Source organism: Rhinolophus sinicus, chromosome 16 (assembly GCF_057876585.1).
Source record: "Rhinolophus sinicus isolate RSI-liver-muscle chromosome 16, RSI-T2T, whole genome shotgun sequence".
NCBI classification, from domain to species: Eukaryota; Metazoa; Chordata; class Mammalia; order Chiroptera; family Rhinolophidae; genus Rhinolophus; species Rhinolophus sinicus.
In genome coordinates, this window is record NC_142516.1 from 11092511 (window position 1) to 11111760 (window position 19250).

A 19250-nucleotide genomic window follows, 5' to 3' on the forward strand; every position below is an offset into this window, starting at 1 on the left:
CTTGCTTCACTCATATATATACACACATACATATTTATAAAGAATTGTTACCTTTAACATTGAGAAGGATAAAAACTGGTCAATTGAAGTGTCAATGCTTAGTAGCTTCCAAAAGTATTTGTAAACTATATATAGCAAACTTTCTCCTAACCCAGAGAGATGTTTCATTGGGGAAGTTCATGAGACAGCCTTGTCATGGCTGAGGGGAAATACCCCAGATAAAGTACATACTTCCAAAGGGATTTCCAGAAGTTCTATGTGCATATGGAAATCAATATGGCACCTACCATTTTGTTTTTCGCTGTCTACAACCAGAGAAATCCAATCTAGCAGGTTAGGTGGTGATAAAACACTTCCCAACAGGCAGGTGGACTTGACATTTCTTGAGAAATCTCCACTCAGAGCAATGTCACTAACCCATGAATAAAAATGTGAATGACAGTGCTGCCTTTTTTGAGGATGGACCAGACAGGGCCAGGCAGGTGCTCAGGGATCCATACAACAGAACTGCAGTGCAGAGAAACTGAGTCAGGTACTCATGGGTGAGTAGGCCAACCAAGGCAGGCTTTGTCTAGACCAGCAAGAAAGGGTCCTGCCCTATTCGGTTTTGTTCTGGCTCCCGGTTGACACTGAGCCTGCAGACAAAGTGACTCCAGGCTTAAAACTTCATCGAGCAGAGTGGGAGTGGGAGCAATCTTTGTCCTTCCACAATGAAAGCAGGGATGCTCAGGCAACCTCATGAGCTGTAGGTCAGGGGCCACTCTGAATGAACATTAAACAGGTAGGAGTAAGCTACTCCTCTCATCTGTCTGTAATCTGCCCACCTACTAACTCACTCATCCATTGCTCGATAGTCGTCTGGTTCTAGTTTAAACCAGTGAAGATGTGTCGCTGTACCTAGGACAGCTGCTTTTCTTTGAATGGGGTTATTATCTACATGCCAGTCTCCCATAGTCACCATAACTCAGGTGTCTCTGTGCAAGTTCTGCTCCACAATTCACCCAGGAAGCATAGGTAAGGAAAACTAGTATTTGATTTTCTTGGTCAGTTGTAATGCTAAGACAAATTTAGCATTTCATTTATTTCAAAGCAAACCCTCAATTTCTTCTTCTGTGTAAACTGAAAATACAGATATATTTTCAGTTTACACAGAAGAAATTGAAGTTTTTGGGAAGTTAATTACCTGAGGCCACTCACGCTTGCAGATAAAGCTTGCAATTGGGATCCAGCTTTCACAAATACTCCTAACAGCTACAGGTGCCAAGTCTCAAGTATTTGTTCCTGTATCTCCTTAATTAAGTACAGCCTGAAGAAAGAGGATTGTGTGGTCCTTCACTGGATGACAAAGAAGTTAGATTACTGGGGCTCATGATATTACTTGTGGTAACGAAGATGAGAAGAAATGATTTTCAGGAAGACAAATAATGACAATATTGAAGGAGAAAGTCACAAAATTCAGTGGGGGCAACAAAAGTCTCCACTATGGAAGCTTTCTTTGTCTTTCTCTTTCCGTATCTAGATTGAACCTGTGTCTTGACTAAAACTCACACATTAGTCAGAAAGCTTCAGAGACGATTGGTCTGAAAATGAACTGTGGAATGAAGGTTACAATAGTCTATAAGAGTGATCAGTTTCCCTCAAACCCAGAAGAAGCCTTGAGTCTATATGTAGATCAACTGACTCAAAACAGGGGGTAATTTTCTGGAGCAATAAAGGGCACGATAGGGTTTCCTGTCCTGATCCACCACCAGCAGAAACTATGAGAAGACCGCTAAACGGGGGGTGGAAAACGAAAACAGATACTTTACAATTTCCAATTCTGCAACCTTTCTATGCTAATATCTTCCAACAATTTATAAACACTAATGAATTCCTAGTGTCACCCCTATTTCCCCTCCCCCCCGGCCCCTGGCCACCATCATTCTATGCTCTGCTCTGCTTCTATGAATTTGACTTATAAGTGAGATCACATATAAGTGAGATCATGCAGTAGTTGTCTTATTGAGTCTGACTTATTTCACTTAGCAAATGTACAAAGTTTCAGTTATGCCAGATGAATAAGTTCTTGAGATCTAGAGTACAGCATGATGGCTGTAGTTAAAACTACTGTACTATGTACTGATATTTGCTAAGAGGGTGAATCTTAAGTGAAGTCCTCTCACCACATGCATGGTAAAATAAAATGGTAACTGTGGAGGTGATGGATTTATTATTAAGTAGCTTGATTTTGATGATCATTTCACCACGTATACATATCAAAACATCATGTTGTACACTTTAAATATATAGTCTTCCTATGTCAATTATACCCCAATAAACCTGTTTTTCAAAAGAGCTAATCAATTCCCAGGAAAAAAGGAGAGACACAATTGTACTAAATCTGTAGTTTCTTATCTGATAGACAAGAGCTATAATGACGAATATTTCAGAATTCATAATTTATACTAAACATGTACAAGGAGAAGAGAGAATAATAGTAACAGAATATAATTCAAGTTATCAAATATTACTGAACACTTCTTCCATGCTGGCCTGAAAAGTAAGAGGCTAGAGTCTGGTGATAAACGTGTCTGTCATAAAGATGAGCGAACGTCGTGACACAAGACTGTTGCTCTGTTGATAAGTTTCTCCAGCACCCCCTTCATGTCTCTATTCCTCAGGCTATAAATGAAAGGGTTCAGCATTGGAGTCACCACCGTGTACATCACAGTAGCAATTATGTTGTTGTCACTGGAGGTGTTGGATGAGGGTAAAAAATAGAGCCAAATAATTGTCCCGTAGTACAGAGACACCACAGTGAGGTGGGAGCCACAGGTAGAAAGGGCTTTGCAGAAGCCCTTGGTAGATGGAACCTTCAGGATGGTGGCCCCAATGCGGCCATAAGAGATCAGGATGCATATTAGTGGGAGAGTGATGCCGGCCACTCCTGCTGTGAAAATGAGCAGCTCATTGAGGGAGGTGTCAGAGCAGGACAACTTGAGCAGGGCACCAAGGTCACAGAAGAAATGGGGAATGGTGTTGTCATCACAAAAGGACAGCTGGGCCAGGAGAAGAATGTGGGGCAGGGCATTGGCACAGGAAAGGAGCCAGGACCCGGTCACTAGTAAGATACACAGTCCCTCTCTCATGATGGTCATGTAATGGAGGGGGTGACAGATGGCAACGTACCGATCATATGCCATTGAGGTGAGAAGGAAATTGTCCAAACCAGTAAAAACTATGAAAAAATACATCTGTGTTACACACCCTGCATAGGGGATGGATTGGTCCTGAGTCAGCATGTTCACGAGCATCTTAGGGACGGTGACAGATGAGAAGCAGATATCAGAGCAGGCCAAGTGGCTGAGGAAGAAGTACATGGGCGTGTGCAGGCGAGCGTCCAGCCTGATGAGCAGGATGAGGAGCAGGTTCCCCAGCACCGTGGTCAGGTACATGCCCAGGAACAGGACGAAGAACACGACCTGCTGCTCGGGCCTGATGGGGAGCCCCCGCAGGAGGAAGTGGGACACGCTGCTCTGGTTCTCAGGCCTCATGCAGCCCCGTGTCTGCAGGCCTCATGCAGCCCCGTGTCTGCCGGGGACGAAAGGACAGTGAAAAGAACAATAATAACCATTGCACCTAGGAGATGTCCTATCTGAGGTAACATTGTTTCGATTAATAAATAATGCAAAGATCTCTATTAAAGAACTCGGTGTGTTGTGTTCAGCGGAGCTCAGGCAAACACAACTGAGTTAGTAAATATTTCCTGGGACCAAGGCTTGATGCCTTTGATGAGGGTACGGGACTGTTCTAGGGATTACAGGCAGGACATCACCGAGCAGCCAGGAGGCTTATTCCTCATCTCCCCAAGGCTTGGGGTTAAAGTGTGAGAGTCATTGGCCAGTGGTGATTGCAGTGTCCCTGTCCTTAGGAGCTAGCAATGAGAGGTGACTTCAGCAGAGCACAGAGAGGTGATGAGCTCCGGTGTACACACACACACACACACACACACACACACACACACACACCTGTTCCCAAGGATGATGTCTAGTTCTGCTCTGAATTCTATGCTGAAGTCATCTAGTCTCAGGGAGTGGGGACTGGTTTCTCAGCATCTCTGTCGATATCCAGACACCAGATTCATCCTACAAGGTCTGTGATCCTAAACCTCTCACAGATATCAGAGAAAAGCCAAAAGCCTGGAACTTACTCTTCTCATTTCACCACCTTCAGAAATGGAGATGTGAAGACTCCACTCTACCCCTAGGGAAAGGACCCAAGGGGACAGCGCACCAAACTCTAGGTTAGAGACGTGCATTAAACATGTAGTAATTGCTCAGTGTACTTCTCACTCCCTCCATGACTGATGCCCTAGGGCAGTGGTCCCTCAACTTTAGAGTTAAGCAGAATCACCTAGGGAGCTTGTTAAAGATGCAGATCACATCTCTACCACCAGAGATGCTCCTTCATGAGAACTGGGACCCGGTATCTCCGCGGCAGATGGTTCTGAGGGCTCACTCTGAGGAAACACTGTCCTTTAGAAGAACGTCAGGGTGGATGCCCTATGAGTGCATCCCAAAGGAGATGCAGAAAGACCTCCTATTTGCCTTTTCTTACCAGATTTATGTTTCCCCCAGATGGGTCATAGCTTGGGGTGTGAAGAGCAGTTTTTCTCCTCAGTGGGTATTCCTTTCTGGTTTACTGGTTATAAAATTAACTCTGCCTCATGATAGAAATCAAATAATGTAGATGTGAAAGCAAGGATAAAGTCAAGTACTTCACCCTTCCATTAGTTATTTTTTACCTTCTAAAATGGATTTTATTCATAAAATTTTATGTTTATATAAAAGAGATTCATTTTATATAGTATTTCGTAGTCTTTTTTCTATAATAATTTATTATAATAATATTTGCATTCCTAGTTCTATGCATAGCAATATATAGAATAAATACAATATCAATATTTTGATCTGCTTTAAACTTTTAGTCAATCTCTTATTGAATTGAATAGAGATTCAGTGTGAAACTTTATTAAAGATTGTACTGTGCCTTGATCCTTCTGTCAGTTATCTGGTCAAGGAACCTTCAATATCTCCAAAACCATCAATTTTTTTTATTAGTTTCAGGTGTACAAAACAATGCAATAGTTAGACATTTCAACTCTCACAAAGTGATAACCTTCCTCCGCCAATCTACTCCCCCCTGACATTGTACATATCTATTACAATTCCATTGACTCTATTCCCTTTGCTTTACTCCATATCCCATATCTACTTATATTAAATTATGGTTGACTTACAATATTATTCAGCTTCAGGTGTACAGTACAGTGGTCCAGCACCTAAACCATCCATGACGTGGTCTCCCTAATAAGACTAGTGCCCATCTGACACCTTACAAAATCTTTACAACATTATTGATTCTATTCCCCAAACTGTCTTTCATTTCCCCTTGGCAATATTGTAGTTACCATTTATGTGGTGTAATGTCCTTCAATAGATGAATGGATAAAGAAGTTGTGGTATATATACACAATGGAATACTATTCGGCAGTAAGAAAAGATGATATAGGAACATTTGTGACAACATGGATGGATCTTGAGAGTATAATGCTAAGTGAAATAAGTCAGACAGAAAAAGCAGAGAACCATATGATTTCACTGATATACGGTATATAAATCAAAAACAACAAAAGAACAAGACAAATACATGAGAAACAAAAACTCATAGACACAGACAATAGTTTAGTGGTTACCAGAGGGTAAGGAGGGTGAGGGGTGGGAGAAGAGGGTAAAGGGGATCAAATATATGGTGATGGAAGGAGAACTGACTCTGGGTGGTGAACACACAATGGGATTTATAGATGATGTAATACAGAATTGTACACCTGAAATCTATGTAATTTTACTAACAGTTGTCACCCCAATAAATTTAAAAAAAAGTCTGCATAAGTGAGTGTACTGAAATAATATAGCTAATTCTTTAGATTCTGAGGTGTGTTAAAGCCTGAGATTACAATCCCACAATATAAGAGATTTCCAAAATCTCCTGAAATAAAAGAGATAATCTGATGGAGAACCGTTCCCCCTCTAAAGCTTTTGCTGACATCCAGGCAGCTTTAACTATTAATAAATCCTCCATGGTGCTACTACCATTTATTATAATTATGTCATTGTCACCAAGCCTCAGTTTCCTCAACTGAGTAATATAGATACCAACAGTACATGCTTCATAGGATTATTATGAGGATTAAAAGAGATGATACAGGTAAAGCTTTTAATATAGTGCCTAATACACGATAATCATGCATGGTGATCATTAGGAGAAGTATATTGGAGCTCTTTTTACTTCTCTTACTTACTTTTCAGTTCACCTGTCTCTAAACTCCTAGAATGTTCCCTTCTGTAGCATGGATCTTGAGTCTTTATCCAGCTCTGTCTGACCAGGGCTAGGCACACTGAAGTCTGACAGAGATTAGGTAACTTAAGTGGCTATTCAACAACAGAATCTATAATATAGGGAAAGTCTCACTGTTTTTCTGGTATAATTCCAACTTTTTTTTACCTTAATGACAAAAATTAAAATTTATATATGCTTGAGTTCACTCCTGATTTCATTTATAGCTTCTTCCTCAAAAAAACCCTCTTGGATTCTAAGATAATAATCAATACAACACTTGCAGGGTTTTTTTGTTTTTCCTTCAAAAGCTAAGTGACTCTAATTCTTTAGTATGTCTTCTCATCCATGTTCTATTCGTGACAAAATGAGATCATTTTCTTACTCATAAATTCACGTCAGAGTTGAAACTGGATGTATATATATATACACACACACACAATATGTATATATACAATTGACTTATATATGATTTATGAACATATATATATATATATAAAATATGTATAATACATTGAAAAAATATGTATGTATATATAAAATCAAGAGCTAATATATAAATGCTGAAGTTCCTGGTTCTGTAATGTTACGATTTCTTTCACCTGAGAAAGGTCTGTCTGTTATTACGTTTTTTCATTTTGTTTTGTTTTGTTAGTTTCAGCTATACAAAATAATGTAATAGTTAGACATTTATAACCCTCACAAAGTGATAACCCCCGTCCTCCAATTTACTACCCCTCTGACATCGTATATCATTATTACAATTCTATTCACTATTCCCTATGCTGTACCCCACATCTTTAAGACTATATATATGTACCTATATATATGTATATAGACAGATCTCTATCTATCTATCTATCTATCTATCTATCTATCTATCTATCTAAAGAATTAATGTTTCCTTTAACTTCAAGAAAGATACAAACTGGTCAATTGAAGTGTCAATGCTTAGTAGCTCCCAGAAGTATTTGTAAACTATGTATAGCAAACTTTGTCCTAACCCAGAGAGATGCTTCTTTGGGGAAGGTCATAATCCAGCCCTGGCATGGCTGAGGGGAAATGCCCCAATAAAGTACATACTTCCAAAGCGATTTCCAGAAGTTCTATATACAACCTGCAAATATTGTATGCAAATCAACATGACACCTACCAGTTGGCTTTCCACTGTCCACAACCAGGGAAAGCAAATCTAGCAGGTTAGGTGGTGATAAAACACTTCCCAGTAGGCAGGTGGGCTTGAAATTTCATGACAGAACTCCACTCAGAGGAATGTCAGCAACCCGTGGCTGAAAACAGGAATGAAAGCACTATGTTTTTCAACGATGGACCAGACAGGGCCGGGCAGGTGCTCAGGGATCCACACAACAGAACTGCAGTGCAGAGAAACTGAGCCAGGTACTCATGGGTGTGTAGGCCAACCAAGGCAGGCTTTGTCTAGACCAGCAAGAAAGGGTCCTGCCCTATTTGGTTTTGTTCTGGCTCCAGGTTGACACTGAGCCTGCAGACAAAGTGACTCCAGGCCTGAAGCTTCATCAAGCAGAGTGGGAGTGGGGACAATCTTTGGCCTTCCACAATGAAAGTGGGGATTCTCAAAGGCTGCCTCATGAGCTCTAGTTCAGGGTCCACTTTGAATGAACATTAAACAAGTAGGAGTAAGCCACTCCTGTGACTTGTGTTTGAATCAGCCCACCTACCATATCATTCGTCTGTTGCTCTTTAGACGTTTGGTTCTAGTTTAAGCCAGTGAAGATATGTTGCTGTACCTAGGACCCCTGCTTTTCTTTGAATGGGGTGATTATCTACATGCCAGATTCCCATAGTCACCATAACTCAGGTGTCTCTGTGCAAGTTCTGCTCCACAATTCACCCAGGTTGCATAGGTAAGGAAAACCAGTATTTGTGGGGTTTTTTGGTCAGTTGTAATGCTAAGCCAAATTTAGCGTTTCATTTATTTCAAAGCAAAAATATATTAGATATCTTACAGTTTTTCAGTTTACACAGAAAAAGAAATTGTGGTTCAGGAAAGCAAGTAAATTGCCAGAGGCCACACACACTGGCAGATACAGCTAGCAATTGGGATCTAGCTTTCACAAATACTCCTAACAGCTACATGGTCCTGAGTCTCAGAAGTATTTGTGATCCTGTTTATCCTTAATTAAGTACAGCCTGAAGAAAGAGAACTATGTGGTCATTCACTAGATGATGAAATTAGATTACTTGTGCTCACTAAGATGAGAAGAAATAATTTCAGTAAGACAGATAATGAAAAGAATGAATGAGAAAGTCACAATATTCAGTAGGGGCAACGAAAATCTCCACTATGGATGCTTTCTTTGTAGTTCTGTTTCTGTATCTAGATTGAGCCTGTGTCTTCACTGAAACTCACACACCAGTCAGAAAGCTTCAGAGACAATTGGTGTGAGAATGAACTGCTGGATGAAGGTTATGATAATCTATAACAGTGATCAGTGTCCCTAAAACCCCATAGAAGCTTTGAGTCTATAAGTAGAGCAGCTGAACTCACAGCGGTGGATAATTTTCTGGAGCAATAAAGGGCTCTATAGAGTTTCCTCTCCTGATCCACCACCATCACCACAGGCAGAAACTATGAGACGAGCACTAAATGGGAGGTGAGAAAGGAAAAGAGATACTTCTCTAATTTCAAATTCCGCAAACTTTTTATGGTAATATCTTCCAACAATTCATAAAAACTAATAAATTCCCAGTATCACCCATTTGCCCCAACCCTTGGCCCCTGGCAAACACCATTCTTTTCTCTGCTACTATGAATTCAAGTATTGTGGATTCCAAATGTATGTGAGATCATGCAGTACTTGTCTTTTTAGTCTGACTTATTTCACTTAACAGAATGTACAAAGTTTCAGTTATGTCAGATGAACAGGTTCTTGAGATCTGAAGTACAGCATGATGACTGCAGTTAACACTACTGTACTGTATACTTGATATTTGCTAAGAGGGTGAATCTGAAGGGAAGTCCTCTCACCACACGCACACAAGGTAAATTAAAATGGTAACTATGTGGAGGTGATGGATATATTAAAATTAGCCTGATCGTGGTGATCATTTCACCCCATATACATATCAAAACATCGGGTTGTACACTTTACATATATGCAGTGTTTAAATGTCAATGTTAGCCCAATACACCTGTTTTAAAAAGAACTAATCAATTCCCGGGAAATAAGGAGAGACATAAATTCTACTAACTGTGTAGTTTGTTAATCTAATGGAGAAGAGTAATAATATCACATCAGAATTCATAATTTGTGCTAAAGATTTACAAGAAAAAGAGAGTGACTGTAACAATATAATCAAGTTATCAGACATTTACTGAGCATTTACTTCATGCTGGGACTAAAATTGGAGGCTAGCATCTGGTGATAAACACGTCTGTCTTAAATGTGAGCTGACATCATTGAGACAAGACTTTTGCTCTGTTGATGAGTTTCTCCAGGGCCCCCTTCATGTCTCTGTTCCTCAGGCTATAAATGAAAGGGTTCAGCATTGGAGTGACCACTGTGTACATCACAGAAGCAATTATGGTGTTGTCACTGGAGGTGTTGGATGAGGGTAAAAAATAGAGCCAAATAATTGTCCCATAGTACAGAGACACCACAGTGAGGTGGGAGCCACAGGTGGACAAGGCTTTGCAGATGCCCTTGGTAGATGGAACCTTCAGGATGGTGGCCCCAATGTGGCCATAAGAGATCAGGATGCATATTAGTGGGAGAGTAATAACGGCCACTCCTACTGTGAAAATGACCAGCTCATTGAGGGAGGTGTCAGAGCAGGACAACTTGAGCAGGGCACCAAGGTCACAGAAGAAATGGGGGATGGTGCTGTCATCACAAAAGGACAGCTGGGCCAGGAGAAGGGTGTTGGACAGGGCACAGGCACAAGAGAGTAGCCAGGACCCAGTTACTAGTAAGATACACAGTCCCTCTCTCATGATGGTCATGTAATGGAGGGGGTGACAGATGGCAACATACCGATCATATGCCATTGAGGTGAGAAGGTAATTGTCCAAAGCAGCAAAAAATATGAAAAAATATGTCTGTGTTACACACCCTGCATAGGGGATGGATTGGTCCTGAGTCTGCATGTTCAGGAGCATCTTAGGGACGGTGACAGATGAGAAACAGATGTCAGAGAAGGCCAAGTGTCTGAGGAAGAAGTACATGGGCGTGTGCAGGCGAGCGTCCAGCCTGATGAGCAGGATGAGGAGCAGGTTCCCCAGCACCGTGGTCAGGTACATGCCCAGGAACAAGACGAAGAACACGCCCTGATGCTCAGGCCGGATGGGAAGCCCCTGCAGGAGGAAGTGGGACATGCTGCTCTGGTTCTCAGGCCTCATGCAGCCCCTGTATCTGCTGGGGACGAAAGGACAGTGAAAAAAGCACAATCAACAACCGTTGAGCCTAGGAGATGTCCTGTCTGATGTGACATTGCTTTCATTCAATTAATAATGCAAAGATCTCTAGTGAAGAACTCAGTGTGTGTGTCAGCAGAGCTCAGGCAAACACAACTGAGTTAGTAAATATTTCCTGGGCCCGAGGCTTGATGCCTTTGATGAGGGTATGGGACTGTTCTAGGGATTATAGGCAGGACATCACTGAGCAGCCAGGCGGCTTATTCCTCATCTCCCCAAGGCTTGGGGTTAAAGTGTGAGAGTCATTGGCCAGTAGCGATTGCAGTGTCCCTGTCCTTAGGAGCTAGTAATGAGAGGTGACTTCAGCAAGAGCACAGAGAGGTGATGAGCTCCGGTGTATACACACACACACACACACACACACACACACACACACACACACCTGTTCCCGAGGAAGGATGTCTAATTCTGCTCTGAATTCTATGCTGTAGTCATCCAGCCTCAGGGAGTGGGGACTGGTTTCTCAGCTTCTCTGTAGACACCCAGAACCAGATTCATCCTACAAGGTCTGTGGTCACAAACCTCTCACTGATATCAGAGAAAAGCCAAAAGCCTGGAACTTACTCTTCTCATTCACCACCTTCAGAAATGGAGATGTGAAGTCTCCACTCTACCCCTAGGGAGAGGACCCAAGGGGACAGGGTACCGAACTCTAGGTTAGAGACATGCATTAAACATGTAGTAATTGCTCAGTGTACTTCTCGCTCCCTCCAAGACAGATGCCCTAGGGCAGTGGTCCCTCAACTTTAGAGGTCAGCAGAATCACCTGGAGAGCTTGTTAAAGCTGCAGCCGCAGCGCTACCTCCAGAGATGCTGCTTCATGAGACCTGGGACCAGGTATCTCCAAGGCAGATGGTTCTGAGGGCTCACTCTGAGGAAACACTGTCCTTTGGAAGAATGTCAGGGTGGATGCCCTATGAGTGCATCCCCAAGGAGAGGCGGAAAGACGTCCTACTGGCCCTTCCCTACCAGACTTATGTTTCCCCCAGTTGGGTCACAGCTTGGGTGTGAATGGCGTATTTCTTCCCAGGGATATTCCTTTCTGGTTTTGTGCTTATAAAATTAATTCAGCTTCATGATGGAAATCCAAATAATGTAGTTGTGAAAACAAAGGATAGCAGCAAAGAACTTCACACATCCATTAGTTATTTATATCCTTCTAAAATGGTCTTTTATTCATAAAATTTTATGTTTGTATAAATTGGATTTATTTTATGTAGTTTTTAAAGTCTTATTTTCTATAATAATTTATTATAATAATATTTGCTTTCCTATTTCTATGCATAGCATTATATAGAACACATAGAATATCAATATTTTTATCTGCTTTAAAGTCTTAGTCAATCTCTTATTGAATAACACAGAGATTCAGTGTGAAACTTTGTTAAAGATTGTACTGTGCCTTGAACTTTTCTGGTAGTTATCTGATCAAGGCAACTTCAGTATATCCCACAACATCAATTTTAATGGACTCCATTGTCTTAGTATCTGCGTGCCAGTGTCTTGCTCTTTTAAAAACACAAGAATCTAAGTTTGAAAATACAAGAAGAGAGGAAATCAAAGTGGAAACATGTGGAAAGCAAAGCAGCAAAGCCAGATTGTTTGCATTTACTCATAGCCTAAGTCAAAGCTTATAGATTAAATAAATGAGTAATAAAGGAAAGTAGATATTATAATGTTTGACGCATATATGAAATATGAAACTCCTTCAAATATTTTGATTTCAATCTTCACACCTAAAACAGACTAGAATTGGGGCACCACCACAGCCTTAATTGTCACTCTACCTGCTGGTTACGTGCTAATTAGTTTTATATTTATAAAGTGGAGCAAACATATTGCACTTTGCATAAGGCAGATTCAAAAAAGAGATGTAAAGATGGGAGTAAAAATTTGATGACCATAATGACAACAATATGGATTGGATTCAAGATAAATGCTCTCTTCCGGGCTATGTCAAGAAATAGGGCAAGTCAAATGAGGACTTTTAGACAAGAGTGACATCATATAAGAAAATCGTTTAATGTCCTGTCAGAAACTCAAGTGTCCCTTTGTGGATGTAGATATACTCTAATATCAACCAGTGCTTTATAACAAATTTACATTTTATTGGGCATCATGTGTGAAACAATTGTTAGTTAAAATAGGAAAATATGTTTTTGAGTGTCATTAGTAAAATTACAAGTCCCACTGCAATCCCACCAGGCTGAATGGAAACAAGAAGCCACCAATGGACATAGGATGTAATTCTTTCAAAGCTTTGGCTTCATTTTCATTGAACTATGTAGTCTCAGGTGATGACACAAAGCATGATATGTAGTATCTGATATACGTACGTTATTTTTGAAAGAGAAAAGAAAGTCAGAGAAGAACCTCTGGTATCAGAGATTCAAAAAAAGGAATTTACTGCAGCCAGAAATAATCTGAATATATCAACATGAACCACAGTCTTCTCTATTGCTAAAATAATTTCAGCATTCTCTTGCTTCACTCTTCCCACTCGCAGAATTCCTGTGAGGTGTCATAAATGTGCCTCCCACGACCTCCATGATGTAATTCCTTACACCAGTTTCTTCAAAGCGCAGTTCATAGATCAGTAGCACCTGCATCACGTGGAGTCCCATCGTCGTGCATGCAAATTTTGGGGTCCCACCCCAGGACTACAGTAGGGATCCATGGTGGTAGACTCCAGGAATCTGTGTTTTCACAAGTTCTCCGGGAACTCTTGTGCACATAGAGTTTGAGAAGCTTTGCTTCATTCTTCACCGGGGAAGGCAGATGTCTATGAAGGACAGTCAGTGCTGAAACAGGAGTGGCATTTGTAGGAAAGCAATTACGTGATCAGAGAGTATCTCCTGTATTTTGGTTGTATTTACAAAGGAGGCCAGCATGAAGCATGTTTTCATAATGATTGCGTATGGGGGCTGAGACATATCAACCACACGGTGTCGGCAAAGGGGGTGGGAGGGGACTCCTGGCCAGTCTGGGTCGCCTCCACCTTCATCTTCATAGCTGTTGTGACATTTTATACCATGGGCAGAAAGTTGTACATTTCCTTTTTCTTAAGTGATAAGTAGTTTGGATTCGTTAATTTCAATAGACACAAGAAGAAAAAAAGAAAGCCCATTAAAGTCTGCACAAGAGAGCATACTAAAGTAATATAACTAATTCTTTAGATTCTGAGGTGTGTTAAAGCCCGAGATTACAATCCCAAATTATAAGAGTTTTCCAAAATCTCCTGAAATAAGAGAAAACTTGCTGAAGAACCACTTACCCTGTAAAGCTTTTGCTGACATCCAGGCAGCTTTAACTATTAATGAATCCTCCATTAAGCTACTACCATTTATTATAATTATGTCTGTCTACAAGCCTCAGTTTCCTTAACTGAGAAATACAGAGAACAAAGGCATATGCTTCATAGGATTATTATGAGGATTAAAAGAGATGATACAGGTAAAGCTCCTCATATAGTGCCTAATACACAGCAATCATGCAGAAGCCTCGTGATTATTAGGAGTCGTATATTGAAGCACTTTTTACTACTCGTACGTACTTTTCAGTTCACCTGTCTCTAAACTCCTAGAATGTCCCCTTCTGTAGCATGGATGTCCAGTCTTTATCCAGCCCTGTCTGACCAGGGCTAGGCACACTGATGTCTGATAGAGATTAGGTAACTTAAGTGGCTATTCAAGAACAGAGTCTATAATATAAGGAAAGTCTCGCTGTTTTTCCTGTATAACTACAACTTTCTTTACCTTAATGACAAAAATTAAAATTTGTATAAACTTGAGTTCCCTCCTGAATTCATTTATAGCTTCTTCCTCAGAAACACCTTTTGGATTCTAAGATACTAATCAAAGCAACATTTGCAGATTTTTCTTCTTTTTTCTTCAAAATGTAAGTGATTCTAAATCTTTAGTATTTCCTCTCATCCACATTCCATTTGTCACAAAATAAGATCATTTTTTACTTGTAAAATTCACGTCACAGTTGAAACTTTATATATATATATATATATATATACACACACACACACACACACACACACATATACATATATATTTATACATATAAAATATATTCAATTTACTTATATGTAATTTTGAACATATGTACAATATGTATAATATATAGAAAAATATATGTACATATAAAATCCAGAGCTAAAATATAGAAGCTGAACTCCTAATTCTGTAATGTTATGATTCCTTTCCCCTGAGAAAGGTCTGTCTGTTGTTACATTTTTTAACTGTGTTTTGTTTTGTTTTTTTAGTTTCAGTTGTACAAAACAATGTAATAGTTAGACATTTACACCCCTCACAAAGTGATAACCCCCGTCCTCCAATCTACTACCCCTCTGACATCGTATATCGTATATAATTATTACAATGCTATTGACTATTCCCTATGCTGCACTCCACATCCCATAAATATGTATATATGTGCATATATATATATATATATATAATTGTTTCTTTAACTTTGACAAGGATACAAGATGGTCAATTGAAGTGTCAATGCTTAGTAGCCTCCAGAAGTATTCATAAACTATATCTGGCAAACTTTGTCCTAACCCAGGGAGACCCTTCATTGGGGAAGGTCATGAACCAGACCTGGCATGGCCAAGGGGAAATACCCAAAATAAAGCACATACTTCCAAAGCGATTTCCAGAAGTTCTGTACACGTATGCAAATCAACATGGCACCTACCAGTTTGCTTTGGGCTGTCCACAACCAGGGAAAGCCATTCTAGCAGGTTAGGTGGTGATAAAACACTTCCCAACAAACAGGTGGGCTTGACATTTCTTGAGAAAACTCCACTCAGAGCAATGTCACCAACCAATGGCTAAAAATATGAGTGACAGCACTGCCTTTTTCGAGGATGGCTGAGACAGGGCCAGGCAGGTGCTCAGGGATCCACACAACAGAACTGCAGTGCAGAGAAACTGAGCCAGGTACTCATGGGTGTGTAGGCCAACCAAGGCAGGCTTTGTCTAGACCAGCAAGAAAAGGTCCTGCCCTATTTAGTTTTGTTCTGGCTTTAGGTTGAGACTAAGCCTGCAGACAAAGTGACTCCAGGCCTGAAGCTTATTGGGCAGGGTGGGAGTTGGGGAAATCTTTGTCCTTCCACAATGAAAGTGGGGATTCTCAAAGGCAGCCTCATGAGCTGTAGGTCAGGGCCCACTCTGAAAGAACATTAAACAAGTAGGAGTAAGTTATTCCTCTCATCTGTCTGTTTGTATCTGCCCACCTACCAACTCACTCGTCCATTGCTCCGTAGTCGTCTGGTTCTAGTTTAAGCCAGTGAAGATGTGTTTCTGTATCCTAGGACAGCTGCCTTTCTTTGAATGGGGTTATTATCTATATGCCAGTCTCCCATAGTCACCATAACTCAGGTGTATCTGTGCAAATTCTGTTGCACAATCTCCCAGGATGCATAGGTAAGGAAAAGTAGTATTTGAATTGCTTGGTCAGTTGTAATGCTAAGCCTAAATTAGCATTTCATTTATTTCAAAGCAAAAATATATTAGATGTCTTATAGTTTTACAGTTTACACAGAAGAAATTGAGGTTCAGGGAAATTAATTGCCTGAGGCCACACACTCTGGCAGCTACAGCTTGCATTGGGATCTAGCTTTCACAAATACTCCTAACAGCTATGTGGTGCTGAGTTTCAGAAGTATTTGTGATCCCGTTTTTTTTTTTTTTTTAATTTAGTACAGCCTGAAGAAAGAGAACTATGTGGCCCTTCACTGAATGACAAAGAAGTTAGATTACTTGGGTTCATGATACTATCTGGGGTCACTAAGATGAGAAGAAATGATTTTCAGGAAGACAGATAATGAAAGGATTGAATGAGAAAGTCACAACATTCAGTGGGGGCACGAAGTCTCCACTATGGATGCTTTCTTTGTCGTTCTGTTTCTGTATCTGGATTGAGCCTGTGTCTTGACTGAAACTCACACATCAGTCAGAAAGCTTCAGAGACGATTGGTCTGAGAATGAACTGCTAATGAAGGTTACAATAGTCTATAAGAGTGACTATTGTCCTTAAACCCAGAAGAAGCCTTGAGTCTATATGTAGATCATCTGACTCACAAAATGGGTAGTTTTCTGGAGCAATAAAGGGCACTATAGAGTTTCCTCTTCTGATCCACCACCATCAATATCAACAGAAAACCTGAGAAGAACACTAACTGGGAGGTGAGTAAAGAAAGCAGATACTTTACAATTTCCGATTCTGCAACATTTCTAGGCCAATATCTTCCAACAATTTATAAAAACTAATGAATTCCCAGTGGCACCCCAATTGCCTCTTCCCCTGGTCGCTGGCAACCACCATTCTATGCTCAGGTTCATGAATTTGACTATTTTGTATTCAACATGTAAGTGAGATCACGTGGCAGTTGTCTTTATGAGTCTGACTTATTTCACTTAGCAGAATGTACAAAGTTTCAGTTCTGCCGGATGAATAAGTTCTTGAGATCTTAAGAACAGCATGATGACTGTAATTAAAACTACTGTACTGTGTACTGATATTTGCAAAGAGGGAGGCTCTTAGTTGAAGTCCTCTCACCACACACACACACACACACACACACACACACACACACACACAAAGTCAAATTAAATGGCATCTATGTGCAGGTGATGGATATACTATTAATTAGCTTGATGGTGGTGATCATTCCACAATGTAATCATATCAAAACATCAAGTTCTACACATTAAATATATACAGCGGTTATATGTCAATTTTAGCCCAATAAATCTCTTTATAAAAAGATCTAATCAATTCCTGGGAAATAAGGAGAGACATAAATTTACTAACTATATAGTTTCTTAATCTAATAGACAAGAGGAATAATATCACATCAGAATTCATAATTTATGCTAAAGATTTGCAAGAAAAAGAGAAAGTGACTGTAACAATATAATCAAGTTATCAGGTATTTACTGAGCACTTATTCCATGCTGCGCTCAAATGAAGGGGCCTGCGTCTGGTGATATATGCGTTTGTCATAAAGATGAGTGAAGGTTATGACACAAGGATGTTGCTCTGTTGATGAGTTTCTCCAGGGCCCCCTTAATGTCTCTGTTCCTCAGGCTATAAATGAAAGGGTTCAGCATTGGAGTGACCACTGTGTACATCACAGAAGCAATTATGTTGTTGTCATTGGAGGTGTTGGATGAGGGTAAAAAATAGAGCCAAATAATTGTCCCGTAGTACAGAGACACCACAGTGAGGTGGGAGCCACAGGTGGACAAGGCTTTGCAGATGCCCTTGGTAGATGGAACCCTCAGGATGGTGGCCCCAATGCGGCCATAAGAGATAAAGATGAATATTAGTGGGAGAGTAATAACGGCCACTCCTGCTGTGAAAATGAGTAGCTCGTTGAGGGAGGTGTCAGAGCAGGACAACTTGAGCAGGGCACCAAGGTCACAGAAGAAATGGGGGATGGTGTTGTCATCACAAAAGGACAGCTGGGCCAGGAGAAGGGAGTGGGACAGGGCACTGGCACAGGACAGGAGCCAGACCCGGTCACTAGTAAGATACACAGTCCCTCTCTCATGATGGTCATGTAATGGAGGGGGTGACAGATGGCAACGTACCGATCATATGCCATTGAGGTGAGAAGGAAATTGTCCAAAGCAGTAAAAACTTTGAAAAAATACATCTGTGTTGTACACCCTACATAGGGATGGTTTGGTCCTGAGTCTACATGTTCACCAGCATCCTAGGGACGGTGACAGATGAAACAGAAACATCAGAGAAGGCCAAGTGGCTGAGGAAGAAGTACATGGGCGTGTGCAGGCGAGCGTCCAGCCTGATGAGCAGGATGAGGAGCAGGTTCCCCAGCACCGTGGTCAGGTACATGCCCAGGAACAGGACGAAGAACACGCCCTGCTGCTCGGGCCTGATGGGGAGCCCCCGCAGGAGGAAGTGGGACACGCTGCTCTGGTTCTCAGGCCTCATGCGGCCCTGTGTCTGCTGGGGATGGAGGAGGTTTGGGAATCTCAGGGCACCAAACTCTAGGTTAGAGACGTGCTTTAAACATGTAGTAATTACTCAGTGTACTTCTCGCTCCCTCCAAGACAGATGCCCTAGGGCAGTGGTCCCTCAACTTTAGAGTTCAGCAGAATCACCTGGGGAGCTTGTTAAAGATGCAGATCGCAGCTCTACCTCCAGAGATGCTCCTTCATGAAACCTGAGACCGGGTATCTCCAGGCAGATGGTTCTGAGGGCTCACTCTGAGGAAACACTGTCCTTTGGAAGAACGTCAGGGTGGATGCCCTATGAGTGCATCCCAAAGGAGAGGCGGAAAGACGTCCTACTGGCCCTTTCCTACCAGATTTCTGTTTCCCACAGTTGGGTCATAGTTTGGGATGTGAGGAGTGGTTTTTCCTACCAGGGGTGTTCC

The 19250-nt window shown here is 41.1% G+C and overlaps 2 protein-coding genes and 1 pseudogene across 2 annotated transcripts; all 3 read right to left on the bottom strand.

Annotated features, from left to right (window-relative positions):
• Positions 1-2573: 2573 nt before the first annotated feature.
• Positions 2574-3533, bottom strand: LOC141571273 (olfactory receptor 1J4-like). Its single transcript, XM_074331542.2, has one exon. It carries the CDS (start codon positions 3531-3533, stop codon positions 2574-2576), a length of 960 nt encoding a protein of 319 aa, XP_074187643.2.
• Positions 3534-9811: 6278 nt separating this feature from the next.
• On the bottom strand, positions 9812-10753 carry LOC148754955 (olfactory receptor 1J4-like). Its single transcript, XM_088792885.1, has one exon. It carries the CDS (start codon positions 10751-10753, stop codon positions 9812-9814), a length of 942 nt encoding a protein of 313 aa, XP_088649011.1.
• A 7094-nt stretch (positions 10754-17847) lies between these two features.
• On the bottom strand, positions 17848-18805 carry LOC148754956 (olfactory receptor 1J4-like; annotated as a pseudogene).
• Positions 18806-19250: the final 445 nt, after the last annotated feature.

Bases quoted from the DNA above. Each gene is read 5' to 3' on its own strand.
- LOC148754955 (XM_088792885.1), bottom strand. From the start codon at position 10,753: ATGAGGCCTGAGAACCAGAGCAGCATGTCCCACTTCCTCCTGCAGGGG.
- LOC141571273 (XM_074331542.2), bottom strand. From the start codon at position 3,533: ATGAGGCCTGAGAACCAGAGCAGCGTGTCCCACTTCCTCCTGCGGGGG.